At 51.8% G+C, this 15,352-nt stretch overlaps 1 protein-coding gene across 1 annotated transcript; it reads left to right on the plus strand.

The window, feature by feature from the left end:
• The first annotated feature begins 227 nt into the window (after positions 1–227).
• On the plus strand, positions 228–14,097 carry HERPUD1 (homocysteine inducible ER protein with ubiquitin like domain 1). The gene is made up of 8 exons (XM_056136179.1): positions 228–445; positions 3,902–3,979; positions 4,071–4,145; positions 5,698–5,831; positions 8,103–8,225; positions 9,290–9,640; positions 11,168–11,273; positions 12,953–14,097. Exons 1-8 carry the CDS (start codon positions 305–307, stop codon positions 13,115–13,117), a joined length of 1,173 nt encoding a protein of 390 aa, XP_055992154.1. The 5' UTR covers positions 228–304; the 3' UTR covers positions 13,118–14,097.
• The last annotated feature ends 1,255 nt before the right edge of the window (positions 14,098–15,352 follow it).

Consider the following 15,352-nt stretch of genomic DNA (forward strand, 5'->3'; position numbering starts at 1 on the left):
CTCGGGGCCCGCAGCAGCCGCCGCCGCTCCGGGTGACGCAGCGGCGCCGGGTTGCATCAGCTCCGAGCCCGCCAGCGCCGGCCCGGAACCTCGGGCTCCGGCTCCCGCCGCTGATTGGTCCACGTTAGGGCCGGGGCCTCCGCCTCAGCCAATGGGCGGCGGCCACAGAGGTGCCTGCGCGCAGAGCCCGGGCTCCGGGGCCCTATAAGAGGCGCGCCGAGGCGGGGGCGCGCGCCCCAGAGACGCGCAGCGCCCGTTGCGGAGGCTTCGCTGCGCCGCCGCCCCCCGCAGCTGGGACGCTGCCATGGACCCCGAGGCCGAGCCCGTCACGCTGCTGGTCAAGAGCCCCAACCAGCGCCACCGCGACCTGGAGCTGAGCAGCGACCGCAGCTGGAGCGTGGGCCGCCTCAAGGCCCACCTGAGCCGCGTCTACCCGGAGCGCCCGGTGAGAGGGACAGGGGGGACCCCCGACTCCCCCGCGCCCTCCGGCCCGGGGACCGGCCCCCCGGCGGGACCCGCCTTCCGCCGCCACTGGCCCCCCCACCTTGCCCGCGACTCCCCGCGATTGGCACCTCCCGCCGCACCCTCCAGTCTGCCACCGAGCCGCCGCCGCTGCAGCCGGGTGACCTTGAGTGGGCCCCGGCCGCTCTCCCAGCCTCAGTTTCCCCGCCCGAAGGACAGGCCCGGCGGGCGTTGGCTCGCTCCTCGGGGCTTGCACCCGCAGGATCGGAGGACGCAAAGGTCCAAGGGGCAGGTGACACCCCATCATCAGGCCAGTCGCTGGAGCGAGCGGGGTTCTCCCAACTTCACCGCCCAGCCGGGAGCCAGCTCCGTGTCCTCCCTGCACCCCCGTCCGCCGGGGCGCCCCGCCCTGTCCAGTTGGCCGCGGCCTCTGCTCGGGCCCGGGGCGGGGCGGCTGAGAAGCTGGGGGACGCCCGGGCGTTGGGGCTCCGGGACTTTGGCCCGTGGCTTTGTTTTGGTTGACACATCTGTCAGCAGTAGCCCCGGCGCCGCCCTCCCGGGCCACGTGACGGCGGCGGCGCCGGACCTTCCGGTCAGCACTGGCCCCGCGCGCCTTATGTAAGTGCCGGGCCCCGCGCGCACAGGCGCGCGCGCTCGCGCGTCTGTGGCAAGGACGGGCCGGGGACCCCCGCGCGCTGGAGCGTGTAGTACTGGGCTCCCGGGAAGCCTCGCGCACCCAGCGGGGTTCGGGCCTTTGAAGCATGTCGCTGGGCACTGCTGGATATTGCTGGACACTGCTGGACACTCCTGGCCGCTGTTTCCCACCGGCCTCGGTCGAGAAACCAGTTGGTGCGAGGGGACAGCGGGCAGGGCGCTCACCTTGCTCGCGGCCGCCCCGGGTTTCATCCCCGGCATCCCATATGGTCCCCCTGAGCTTGCCAGGAGTCTGAGGGTAGAGCCAGGCAGGAGTAAGCCCTGAGCATCGCCAGGTGGGGCTCAGAAACCTACCAAAACCCAAAACAGAACAAAAACCAGGTGTGGCCACGGCTGGGGGAAGCAGGTGGAGGAGAATCGGGGAGTTGCGTCATTTGTTGAAAGGCAGGGTTTGGGCTGAGCGCCCTGCTCCAGGCTCTGAGCCGAAACTCTGAGGCTCTCGGTTTTATGCAAATTTCTGTTGAAAAAAAATGACTTCCCGGGCAGCGTTCACCATTTGTTCTCCAGTTTGAGGATCCTTGCTGTATCGTATCGGAGTTCTTCCCTGGCTTGGCGTACTGATCTCAAATCTTCTTTCTGGGGAAAATACCAGGGTGTGAAAAGTCCAATCCCATTTGGCAGGGGTTTGCAAACCTCTGCCACTGCAGGGTGTTTTCAGGCGTGGGACCCCCTTCTGGCCCAGGGCTTGTGTGTATGTGTTTCTGTAGTTTATGTTGCACTGTCAAAAAAAAAAAGAAGAAAAAAACAACCCCAAACTGATATATATATATCATATATATATATGATATGATCAGATATATATAATATATATATGGAAGCAGATGTGGTGGTTCTGTTTGAAAAAATCTTGCTTTATAAGCTCAGCCCCTTGGCAAGGACGGCCTTATTGCCAACTTTGGGCTTGGTTATTCCCGCAGAGTAGGCTGAAGAGTTGATGGTGCCTTCCAGGCTTCTGATTTCTGTCTGGATTAGGTCAGTTTTTTGGGGTAGGAGTAAGGAGCGCATGCCCCAGGACTGTCTAAGGGGACTGCAGGTGAAAATGGGGTAAATGGAGGGCCACCTCACTAGATGAGGGGCCACCCAGGAAGGCAGGGGGTACCGAGAAGAAGCCAGGTTCGAAGGGCGCACACAGAGAAAGGCTGGGGACGCCTGGTCCCCATCATTTGAGGTAGTCATTCTTCCTCATTCCCTTTGTCGTGGTGACCAGGGTCATCCACTCTGCTTAGGTTGTTTGCCCACACGCTTGGTTGCCCTGGGCCACAGATCACGTGCTTGTGTTATGGTGCCAGGGATCACAAACAGTACTGCTACCTGAATTGCTCCTGGCACGTGGGGCCATGCCACGGATCGAACCCTCGGCCTCAGGCCTGCCAGGCAGGACCTCTGCCACTGCGCCGCATCTCTTGGCCTTGGCGGTTATTATTTTTGGGTTTTTAAAAGAAATAAAAGTGATTTTTTTTAAAATGCAGGAGTACTGCTATTTATTCAGCCATTGATGAAGCTGATTGAATTGGGTGTGAACTCCACATTATAAAAATGATTTTTATGGGTTTTTTTTTGTTTTTTGTTTTTTTTTTTGCTTTTTGGGTCACACCTGACGATGCTTAGGGGTCACTCCTGGCTCTGCACTCAGGAATCGTTCCTGGCAGTGCTCAGGGGACCATATGGGATGCTGGGAATCGAACCCGGGTCAGCCGCGTGCAAGGTAAATGCCCTATCCTCTGTGCTATTGCACCGTCCCCTAAAAGTGATTTTTAAAGTGGCATTTGTCGCTTACCTTGTTTGTGTGACGCCCTGGGTTCGACCCTCCCTGCACACACCCTTAAAGAATAAAATTTAAAGTGGCATTCATAGAAAAGCATGTTTGAGTGACTGGAACAGATTAAGGGAGTCTGGAACCTCAACACGTTGGCAGGTGACCTTGGGCAAGTCGTCTTCAGGCTGTCCCTCATCGTGCCAGGAAAGATCCCTTGGGGGGCTGACACTTGGTGTCGCTTCCTGATCTCTCAGGATGATGCTCGCTGGTTTCGGTGAAAACCCACCGTGAACACTGAGTTTTCACTGAGAGCTAATTGGACTTTGAAGTTAGTTGCTGCAGAAACTTGAAATTGCGTTCAGTTTTTAATCACAGAAAGCAGTGTCCCTAGGAGTTCGGTCAAGTAAAGATTGAGGAGACAACTCAGTGGCCTCCAGCCCCAGGCTCCAAGCACTGAACATCTGCATACTGCAGGGAGTGGTCCTGGACCCTCTAAGCACCACTGGGAACACTCCCAACTCCCCCACAGAAGAAACCAGGTTTCGATAGTTTCTGTGGGACTAGGCTGATTTCTTTGTTGTATGTTGGAGATCCATTTAAAATTATTTTCGTTTTTGTTTGTTTTTGCTTTTTGGGTCATACCTGGTGATGCTCAGGGGTTACTCCTGGCTCTCCACTCAGGAATTACTACTTGCGGTCCTCAGGGGACCCTATGGGATGCTGGGGATCAAATCCGATTCGGCTGTGTGCAAGGCAAACGCCCTCCTCGCTGTACTATTGCTCCGCCCCCTAAAATTATTTCCTAAGTAGTGGAGGTTTTGTTTGTGGAGCCTTTGAAGCTGTTTTTTTTTTCCTGTGCTATCAAGGATGAACACACCCGCACTTGCAGCTCACTCCTTGAAAGCCCTTTCTTCTATTTGGGGGCCTGCGGGGCTCAGCGCTGACTGTGCTGTTCTCTCTCCACACTAGCGCCCAGAGGACCAGAGGCTCATCTACTCCGGAAAACTGCTGTTGGATCATCAGTGTCTTGGGGACTTGCTGCCCAAGGTACGTCTCTCCTGCTGCTGCTTTGGGATGAGTCTGAGCACTCCCACGCTGAGCCCGTGGGAGTCTCAGGCACCTCCTGGGTTGCTTTCAGAATGAGAAGCGGCACGTGATGCATCTGGTGTGCAGCGTGAAGAATCCCCCGAGAGTGCCGGAGACCAGCACCAAGGTGTGTGTGCCCCCCTCCTCCTCCCCCGTGGCCTTGCTGTTTTCCCATGCCAGAGAGACTCGGTCCGGCCCCAGAGAGCTTTTGTCATCTTTTAACAGAGGAAGGAAGGGGTTCTTCCCCAGTGAGAAGTGGGAAGTGGAAGCATGGCAGGACAAGTGAGAGCTGGTTCGCCCGCCATGGTGGCAGGTAATTTTTATTACTGCCAGGCTGGGAGAGCAGAGGTAGACGCATCGCCTTCTCCCGGGCCCAGTTTGACCTCTAGTAGCTGTGTGTCCAGATCACCGAGCTCAAAAGATGCTGGAAAACAGCTATTGGTGGAATTCATTAAGCTTAGAAGTAACAGAATGTTTCCTTCTTTTTTTTTTTTTTTTTTTTTTTTTTTTTTGCTTTTTGCTTTTTGCTTTTTGCATCACACGCGGTGATGCACAGGGGTTACTCCTGGCTCTGCACTCAGGAGTTACTCCTGGCAGTGCTCAGGGGACCATATGGGATGCTGGGAATCGAACCCTGATTGGCCGCGTGCAAGGCAAACGCCCTACCTGCTGTGCTGTCACCCCAGCCCCCAGAATGTTTCTTTTAAGAAAGCTGAGAGTCTTCCTCTTTCTGTAAAGAATAGGAAAGTTTATACATTAGCTTTTTAATTGTTTTGTTTTGTTTTGTTTTTGGCTCTGCACTCAGGAATTACTCCTGAGGGTGCTCAGGAGACCATATGGTGTGCCAGGGTTCGAGTCCCAGTTGGGGCACGTGCAGGGCTAGCATCTTACCCGTTTTATACTATCTCTCCAGCCCTGCGTTCCTATATCCTCTTTGGGGATTTTTTACTGTGATTATTTTGTTGATAGACCACTCAGTAAATGCCATGTTTGTTTTTGACACCAAAAACCATTTATTTTTCTTTCATTTTTGGGGGGGGTGTGTGAAGGGATGGGGAAGGTGAAGCAAGAAAGTTTTTAATTGAGCCTTGTGTAGAAAGATGTGAGGGGAGAGAAGGAGAAGTACATAGTCAAAAGAACACCGGCTTCCCCAGAGGCAGTGGGCAAGCAAAGACACAGAGACCAGCAGGCGAAATACGTGTTCCAGGGAGAACATGCCCCTAAAAGTCATTTATTTTTCATCTCTTGGTTTTGATTCAGATATACAGTATTAATATTCTGATGTGATGATATGCTCAAAAAAAAACAGCTTAAACGATTTCCCAAAGCAGCTCTCCAGAGCCTGGGAAACTTTGTGGGGTTGCTCTTTGGATTGTCTTGCTATAAATCTTGTTGGTCACCTGTAATTCTTTGAGTTTTAAATTTTTCACACTAAATGAATACAACATTATCAGGGAGCTTTCCCAGCAGGGATAACTTCACGGAAGATCTCAGTGTGTAGAGATACATTTCTGAACGAATTTCAGAATATTTTTTGCTGCATCACGTTGCAACTGTCCCGATCAGAGGTCGGGCTTAGGGACAGAAGCCATTCACAGAAACGTAGCCCCTCCAGCTTGACTGCAGACAGTCCTGCCTCACACCCGTGGTTCTGATTTTCATCCTAACACTGTTTTCAGGTTGCTGAGGCCACAGAGCAACCTGCTGGTGACCGTGGTCAGGGACAGCAGCCTCTGGAATCCTCAAGTGACAGTTTACGGCAAAGAGAAGCCCCTCGAAACCCTCCTCCCCCTGCACGGGAGAATGTCTCAAGGTGAGCACTGTCACGAGGAAGCGGGTGTAGAGGTGACACTCGTGCTGTTTGCGTCAGAGGGAGAGCAGGACTTGCTTCCGTGGTAGCGAGTGCAGAAATGGGACATGTAGACACTTCTGCCCCGGCAGGGTGGAGCGCACAGACTTGGGGGAACACGGAAAGTCATGTTGTGTGTGTGTGTCACCCGTGGTGTACACGTCAGCCCTCCGGCTAGGGCATGCCTTGTGTGGAGCCTGCCGTTCCATGCCATGCGAGCACTGCCACGGGAGAAACCACTGCTGTGAGCATTGCACGGCTGCCTTGCTGAGTGGCTTTTGCTTGGTCTGTTGTTCGTTCCCTCAGTGACGGGAGAGGGCGGCCGTTACTGCTGGAGTGTGCTTGCCAAGGGCTGGGGGGTGACTGAAGCCAGATTTGGGAGGAACCGGAGCCGACATGCCCAAACTTGCCTGGCTTACTGCCCCTTTTAGAAAACTTATTCAGCGCAGCCCTGGAGGTCCACCTCAAGTGAACAAGTAGGAAGTGAGCCCCCCTCCCCCACCCCTGTTGCACCCAAGGCTACTACTGCCCCCACCCCACATCTTTCCAGGGGGCACCCCATGGGCAGGTGTCACCCACTCTGGAAAACACCGAACTAAAGAACATGCCTTTAGAGCAGAAATCGGAAAATGATGAAAGGCTCTGGCTGTCTGGATTTTATGGTTCATGAAATCATCTCTTCTGGACATTCCCTCCTGGTGGCAAAAATAATTCATTAACTGAGTGGAAAAAAATGTGAAACTCCCCAATTCCTCTTTGCCCCCCCCCCCCCTTCTGTTTTATTTGAGTAGTTTCTAACACTTGATTCTTGAAAAAGCTGAGGAATGAGGTGTTTTGTTTTTGATCAGTGGGGATTTCAGACAGACGCGGAAGTCGGTGAGATTGTAGACTGAGGCCAAGAATGTGGCTTGGGGATAGGGAAGTGGGTTCCTGCACGCGTGAGGTCCCGGGCTTGATTCCCAGCTCTGGCAGGAGTGGCCCCTGCACACTGCTCAGTGTGGGCCCCCCAAAAAGGCAAAAAGGCCTCCACACAGCTCTCATTTGGGCTCCGCGATGATAGTGACCAAGGTTCTGTTGTGCCTGTGTGTCCCTCTTTCCCCTTACGAATTCGAAGGTAATTCCTAATCCTCAGCTGTCACCATGACACACGTTAGTGGGCAGCTTGTAGAAACCTCTGGAATGCCGGCATCAGAGCTAAGAACGCTTTATTGCCTTGCTTTCAGGCACAGTAAATGTGTGTCAAAACCCGTGTCTATTCTAAAAATCCACAGGATGGTTATATGAGCTGCATGTAAATGGGATGACTCGCTCCATTACTGGATAAAATCTCATTTTCTGGCAAAAGAACTTGAGAATGAAACTCCCAACATCTGATTTTTGGGTTTTGCCATAAGACTCGATTTGTTTGGATCGTATCTCCTGGTCAGTCCATTGAACTTTTTGAGTCGCTGACCGGCAGAGCTGACCCCGTTGCCAACTCCTGATCTTTTCCGTCTGAATCGGGTGGACATGCTGGCAGACCCTCAGCATCCAGGCCGGAGCGGGCATCGCGCCCCTTGTCCTGGGCAGTGTCCGCTGAGTTTGGCGTCTAACAAACAGGCCTTGATTCCAGCCCTGTGACTAGCTCAGTGCCGTGGTATTGGGCTGCCTCTGTGATGGCGGGGAGAGAGAACCCCGTGCCCAGGAACCCCGTGCTGTTGGGGGCGCATGAGAGCAGCCCGCGCCCCTCTGCAGATCTCAGCCGGTCAGCGAGCTGCGTGGATGATGCCACACACCCCCAGCTGCCCCTCGCTGTGGAGCTCTGTGGGAGAGTGGTGACTATGAGCAAGGCATTGGCCTTGGGGAATAACTGTGGGGAGGAATGGGACTTTTTTTTTTTTCCTTTCAAGAGCCGATCTTCAAAGGATAAAACAATTGCCGGCAGGTTTGCACCTGCAGTGAGTCTCAGAAATGGGGGCAGTGGTCCGGGGCCCCCAAGCCATTGGTGTTTACATCCTCCTATTAGTCTTCTGGGAAGGAATTTGGGTCAGGTGGCCTGCACTGTGGTGGAAAGGCCTGGGCAGAAGCATCAGGGCACAGAGAAAGGCCTACCATGCCATCGTCGTCCTGTCCATTTCTCTCTCTCTCTCTTTCATTGGATTTCCTGCCTGTAATTTAAATTTTTTTTTTCATTCCACTAAACCCATTCAAAATGAGCACTTAAAAAAATTTTTTTTATTTTTTCCCCCTCCACAGGCCGTCAGCTCTCCAGCCCGCGTACCAAGGCCTGGCGCCCGGTTACTCAAGCTACACGACCTATGGGTGGCTGCAGCTGTCCTGGTTCCAGCAGATGTACGCGCGGCAGTACTACATGCAATAGTGAGTCATGCCCTCCCGGGAGCGGGGGTGGGGAGCGAGGATAGGTACTGGTCTCCCGATGGTTTGCTTCCTGGCTTGTATATAATAGGTGCTGGTAGCTGGTACGTAGTATAGCGTGATCAGCCCAAACATGTTACTTTCTTGTCCAACTTGTATCCCCAAGTGTTTGGAAACTGTTTATTTTGGTTTTATGTGTTTAGTTTTGGTTTGCGGGGAGCCAGTACCCGGTGTTTCTCAGGTCTGACTCCTGACTCTGGGTTCAGGGATCACTCCTGGCGGGGCTTGGGGTGCCAGAGATGGAACCCGAGTCAGGTGCATGCAGGGCAAGTGCCCTCCCGGCCATTCTCTTTCAGCTCTCCGTATTTAGAATTTTTTTTTTAAATTTTTATTAGTGAGACACCATGAGGTACAGTTGTAGACTTACAAATTTTTGTGCTTGAGTTTCAGTTATACAATGATCAAATACTCATCCCTCCACCAGTGCCCATTCTCCACCACCACTGATCCCAGCATCCCTCCCACCCCCCATTCCCCCCATCCCACCCTGCCTCTGTGGCAGGGCATTCCCTTTTGTTCTCTCTCTCCTTTTGGGTGTTGTGGTTTGCAAAAGAAACATTGAGTGGCAATCATGTTTGGTCTATAGTCTACTTTCAGCATGCTTCTCCCATCCTGGGAGGATCCTCCCAAAACCCTTTATTTGATGTTCCCTTCTCTATCTGAACTCCCTTTTCCCCTAGCATGTGTGGTTGGCCTCCAAGCCATGGAGTAAAATTCCTGGTACTACTCTTGGCCATTCTTGGGTGTTAGTCTCCTATTTTGTTACTTTCTGTTCTCCAGATGAATGCAATCTTTCTATGTCTATCCCTTTCTTTCTGAGTCATTTCGCTTAACATGATACTTTCCATGTAGTACCATTTGTATGTAAATTTCATGACTTCATCTTTTCTAACAGCTACATAGAATTTTTTAACAGTGAAAGGTCCCTGCAATAAAGGTGTCGGGCAACCCAATCTTTTCTATGTGCTTTGCCCCCCAGCAATATCTGCCTTTTGTTTTTATTTCAGTTTGGCGGCCACTGCAGCATCGGGGGCTTTGGTCCCCTCTTCAAGTGGGCAAGAGATGCCTGTGGTCTCTGCACCCACACCAGCCCCCATTCACAATCAGTTTCCTGCCGAAAACCAGCCCGCCAACCAGAACGCTGCACCTCAAGTTGTCGTTAATCCCGGGGCCAATCAGAATTTGCGGATGAATGCCCAAGGCGGGCCTCTTGTGGAGGAAGATGATGAGCTCAACCGGGACTGGTTGGATTGGACCTACTCCGCAGCCACCTTCTCCGTCTTCCTCAGTATCCTCTATTTCTATTCCTCCCTGAGCCGGTTCCTCATGGTGATGGGCGCCACCGTTGTTATGTACCTGTAAGCACATGACCACAGAGTCCTCCTTCCCCTTCCCTGCAAACCAAGCTGCAGGCACTTTGCTCTTCGAGGGGAGGTCTCCGTATTTATGGCATGGTGGGGGAGAGGGGGTGCGGGAATGAAAGTCCAGTGGGTGCGGGTAGGACACTTGCCGCACATGCGGCCCACCCAGGTTCCATCCCTGGTGTCCCTTATGGTCCCCTGAGCTCTGCCGGGGTGATTCCTGAGTGCGGAGCCAGCAGTAACCCCTGAGCATTGCTGGGTGTGGACCAAAACCCAAAATAATAATAGTAATAATAATGTGTCCACTGGCCCTTGCAGTCAGGGGTCTCCAGGTGTCAGCCCAAGAACGCTCTTTTCCTCTGCGGGGCCAGTGAGCCTGCTTATTGCCTTGCGTGGGCTCTAGTCAGAGCAGGAGTTAAGCTCAAGTCAAGCTCTAGTCTTCTGGCAGGAGAAAGGCCAATCCGTCATCACCTTCACGGCCCCAGTGCCTTGATTGGCTCATCCTGTGGCTTTGGCCACTCCTGGCTTAGAGTAAAGGTTCTCAGGGGACACGTTTTCCAGCACACCCTCCGCCCACCCCCACCCCCCAGCCTGGACTATCAGGGAACAGTTGGATTTTCCCCGCGAGGTCAGCTACTCTCTCTAGCATGTAGCAGAGAGACCAAGGATGCGGCTCTAGCCCCCATGTCTGTACCCGCCGGGTGCGTCTGGCTTATCCACACTCACAATGCTGGCCTAGAGCCACCCACTGCTGTCTGATTCAAAGCAAAAGAACATTATTTTCCTAGTCAAGCAGTGGGATTTGGGTTGCTGCAGATCTTTTTTTTTTTTTTTTTTAAGAGATGGACGGTATAGCTCAAGGTAGTGCTGTAGCAAAGCATGCTTTGCTTGTGTGAGGCCTGGGCTCGCTGCCCGAGACCAGCACAGCTTTTGCTATTGTTGTTTTCAGTGAAGAAATAATTAGAATAATCTAATACACCTGTTTTAAAAACCAGCCGTTGTTAAGATTTTGTCATATTCAAGACTGGGATTTAGTTATTTTCCCCAATAAAAATTCCTACAACTTCCTTATATAACCTAGTTTCTAAAATCATCTGTTTAAATCTTAAATTTAAGTCATTATTTACATATGACATAATCACAAGTTGTTCTTATATAGCCACCCCCCCCCCTTAGTTCAGGTCTTCCAGCATAAATTGTAGTTAAAGAATTCATTAAGCACATTTTTGTTTGTTAGGGGTCCACATCCAGCTGTGCTCAGGGGTCAGTCCTGGCTGGGTTGGCTAGCAGTCTCTAGCCCCGAGCACATTTTTGTGTCAGCTGCTCTTCCTGTGGCTGGGCAGGCAGTGATGGGTGCCACAGCCATCATCTGGCCCATGGGACAGTTGGCGTGTCAGAGCATGTCTGCGGCCTGACCTGGCTGTGGGCTTCTCATTGGGGAGGGACTGCGCAGTGTCGGGGTACCCGAGGGGCCCTGAACTGCCCTGAACAATCGTTCACCGGACACATCTGTTTCCTCCTAAGGCATCACGTAGGCTGGTTCCCGTTTAGACAGAGGCCGCTTCAGAACTTCCCAAATGATGGTCCTTTTCATGACGCTGTGAACCAGGACCCCAACAATAACTTACAGGTACGGCGCTTTCCGTAGTCCCCAGCGAGTTGGCGTGGGTGGGGACCACCCATACCCACTGGCGTCTCCAGTCGCGTTTCTGGGTCTCCTGGACCCGTGCATGGCTTACTGTGTGGGTGAGGTGGGAGTGGTGACGGCGGGTCTTGTGTCCACTCCCAGTTTCCCCACTCTTCCTCATGTTCAAGAATGGACACACGGAGGGGGAAAGGTGCTCAGATTCAGCGTTAGAAGTAAGAGAAACTCCCCAGCCAGGGAGAAACGAGGTGCAGGTCGGAGTTAAGGATGGCTTGTTTGGTGGGTTTCTTACAGGAAAACGGGGTCCTTGGGTTACTTATCACACAGTGCCAGAATATTCCGGAGATGATTTATTAATATAAGCTCTGTCTGTGTTGCTCAGATAAGATTAACGTCTTTCGTACCCAAAACGATGTGGGGGTGGGGGGAGGAGGACTGTTTCTTTTAAGACTTTTAGGTTCTATATTTCGCCATCTGCCCAGGTATTGCTGGGTTATCTCTTAATTTTCAGTGAGCCCAAGGGATGGAATTTATAGTCTCGGGAAGCCATAAACTTCCCCCGTCTCAGAAGGAGCCCGGAATTTTGTAGGAATGTTGAAAATGTAGTGTGGGACAGGCTGACGAAGCGGCTGTGGCAGCTGGAGGGAAAATGGGGCTTCCTTTTTCCTCTGACCATTTGGTTAGGCTATTTTTAAGATTTTTTTTTTTCAACTTCAAGAACGTCTATTTTAAAAACAATAAATGTGCCATAAAATCTTAATGGTTTTTGTCTGTGTGTGGCAGTTTGCATCTGGACATAAAATAATTTTTAACATATTTTGGGGCTGGAGCGATAGCACGGTGGGTGGGGCATTTGCCTTGCACGCGGCCAACGTGGCCAACCCAAGTTCAATTCCTCTGCCCCTCTTGAAGAGCCCAGCAAGCTACCGAGAGTATCTCGCCCACAGGGCAAAGCCTGGCAAGCTACCCATGACGTATTCGATATGCCAAACACAGTAACAACAAGTCTCACAATGGAGATGTTTTTGGGCCCACTTGAGCAAATTGATGAACGATGGGAGGACAGTGCTACAGTGCTACACATTTTGAGTATAATCCGTAACACTGATCTGTGCTGTGGAAACGCCCCCGGATTGCTGTTCTAACTAAAGATTAGGAACGTTTAGCATGTCTCCCAGAATAAATTTCCTAGAAAATAGAAGAGATAAATAGGATTTTTTTTAATGCAAGAGTTTAATGCATGTCTAAAAGATAACTCTCTTACATTATACATAATTGCCACACTAGTATCGTTTTAGAACCGTGGGTTTCCATTTTTAGTTTAACTCAGAACATTGCCCAAATTAGCAGAATGTCATATTTAAGGACATGATTAGCTTTAATTGCCAGTTTAATACTAGTTGAAGATCTTTAATTTGTTCCAATACTGGCTGCCAAGATTATTCAGAGCTCTTAAGGTCACCGGCACAGCTGTGCTCTGGAAGCTTGAGAAAATTCCACTCGGTCCAGGCCCGTTCCTGGGACCCCACCTTCTGACTGCTGGGATTTGGGGTGCCATGCCCGCAAGGGAACCCACAAGGAAGCCAGGGTGCCCTTTGCCTTCCCCGGGAGTTAGTGGTGTATGCTGCAGTCACTCACGGTTCTTCTGGTTCTTTTGGCTGCAGGAAGGTCCTGATCCCGAGTTGGAAGACCCCAACCTCCTCCCTGCAGACAGAGACGTCCTGGAGGACGAGCAGACCAGCCCTTCGTTTATAAGCACAGCCTGGCTTGTTTTTAAGACGTTCTTTGCTTCACTGCTGCCGGAAGGGCCCCCGGCCATCGCAAACTGACGGCCTTGGCTCTCTGGCCGCTGGACTCTGACATGCGTGGACCGGCTCGCCTGATCCCTGCCAGATTTCCTCACCGGACACGGCAATGGCACAGAAGTAGTCGGAACCAATGGGGAGGATGGTATGCGATGCTTTCGTGATTATGCAAAAGCGTAACGTCAGACTCCCGGGAAGCCACGCTGCAGACTGATAAACAACAGCCAAGAACGCCCACGGCTTCTCCCACCTTCACTCTGAAAAGCTTTAATATATATATACTGTATGTAGTTACATAGACATTACGTGTAGACAGCAGTAGTGTCGCATGTTTATGCCCGAAGAACTTTTCCCGATGTGTGTGTCTGCATGCGTGTTTGTACATAGATACCTTAGAGGCAGAAACGGTTCTGCTGGTCCGATTTGATTCCTGTTGGAATGTTGAGATTACACTAAGTGTACTACTTTATATAATCAATGGCATTGCTAGGCGTGCATTAGCAGGACTTTTTCTAGGAAAGACGTCAAGGTAGAATCGCTCTTCGAAACGCAGGGCTTTCCTTTAAGGGGGACTCTGCAGAGGTGAAGGCGTTTGCGGGTTTTCTGTTCAATAAAGTTTGACCGAGTGACCCTGGCAGTGGATCCTGTCGTTTCAGCGGTGCAGCCCTGTCCCCGGGCACTGGTTGGCCCACAGGTGAGCTGCTGATCTTTAAGTAACCTGAGTGTTTCGCCTCTTCTTGTCGAAGGACTGGATCAGTAGGAGGGGGTAAGGCCACGCGCCTTTCCATTTGCCGCGTCCCTCCTATGTGTGTCCCCGTGTCCCGGTCTGAGACAGCACTGCCTTATATATATGACCCATCAAAGCCAAGTCCCCAAATCGAAAACTAGTAGCGCCATAAGCAACTCTCCAGTTTCACCCGCTCCAATGTCATACTTTTGTAAGTTGAGCTTTTGTGATTTTGATTCTTTATTAAGATGAATAAAGATTTTTTTTTTCTTTTGGAGACCAATCTTAAGCAAAGTTCTGTGTTTATTTCGGACAGATTGCCGGTAGAGCGCTCAAAGTCATGGCATATTCTTGGTGTCTTAAGTTTTCTTAATGTGAGTCACCGGTGGGGCTTATCTGGGCAGCACAGACTGGGACCATTCATGATGACACTTAGCCTGGCAGTTGTGACCCTAATGGTTTGGTGCTTGGGGATGGCAGGAATCCGACTAGACCTCGCACACACAGGGCCTTTTCTCTCTGCATGAACTCCCTCCCCGATTTGGCCGTGTTTAGGTTTGGATGAGTAAATCAGCAACCTATATCAAGGTGTCCTGATCACGTAAATGTGAGTAATTGCTGTAAATACCGTTTGCATCCAGTAAATGTTCATGGAGCAACTCATAGACGCTGGGTGGATGCCAAGCTGTTCTGTGCATAATTGTGCTTTAGAAAGGCAGCCAAAGTGAGGCGCCAAAATGCTTCAAGCCTCAAACCATGTTTTCTAAGAGGACCAGGGGAAGTGATTCCCGGCAAGTGGCGGAGGTCACATTTGCTTGAAATGGTAGGAGATGATTTATGTGGGGTGGGCACACCTGGTGGTGGTCAGGGCTTATTTCTAGCTCTGCTTAGGAGTCACTCCTTGGCAGGCTCGGGGACATCATATGGTACACTGGGATCAAACCTAGGCCGGCCATGTACAAGGCAAGCGCCCCAGAGATAGAGGCTTTAAACTTTTCATGAGGGAGAAGCGAGTCTGAAACCGCAAGAGGTGAGGTGCAGAGCCCTGCTGGGCTCTGGGCAGTCGGGGAATGCATGGGAATTCACGAATTGGTCACAGTTCACAGTGTTGGTTCCATTCACGAATCGGTCACAGTTCACAGTGTGGGTTCCTCAGAGGAGGAAGAACCCTGCTTTCAGGAGGCTTCACTGCGTGGTCAGTGGTGGCTGTTAGGGTCCGCCTGTTGCGGAAAGCGGGGGGACTTTCCTCTGAGGTCAGCTGGGACAGTCATGCTCTGGACAGTCACAGGCCGTAGACCCAAAATAGGTCCAGGAAAGCGCTCAGCACAGCTGAGAGGGAGCAGGTGGGCCCAGCCCCTGTGGCAGAGAAGGGACCCTCAGACAACAGATGAGGCCAACAGGTGGGAAACGCAGGGAAAAGTCATGACTGTCACTCAGGAAATTACTGCTTGGCCCTCCATTACTGAGTAACAACAAGTTGGGGAAAAAAACTGCCACCCTAGGATTATTGTTATTATTTATTACTTTATTTT

The sequence above is a fragment of the Sorex fumeus genome, unplaced genomic scaffold (genome assembly GCF_029834395.1).
Source record: "Sorex fumeus unplaced genomic scaffold, SorFum_2.1 ptg000122l, whole genome shotgun sequence".
Classification (NCBI taxonomy): domain Eukaryota; kingdom Metazoa; phylum Chordata; class Mammalia; order Eulipotyphla; family Soricidae; genus Sorex; species Sorex fumeus.

What these genes read in the sequence shown, in the direction of transcription:
- HERPUD1 (XM_056136179.1), top strand. Translation starts at nt 305, where the DNA reads ATGGACCCCGAGGCCGAGCCCGTCACGCTGCTGGTCAAGAGCCCCAAC. An exon ending in GCGTCTACCCGGAGCGCCCG is followed by an intron (nt 446 to 3,901) that starts GTGAGAGGGACA and finishes TCTCCACACTAG; the next exon opens with CGCCCAGAGGACCAGAGGCT. An exon ending in GCCACCGTTGTTATGTACCT is followed by an intron (nt 9,641 to 11,167) that starts GTAAGCACATGA and finishes TTTCCTCCTAAG; the next exon opens with GCATCACGTAGGCTGGTTCC.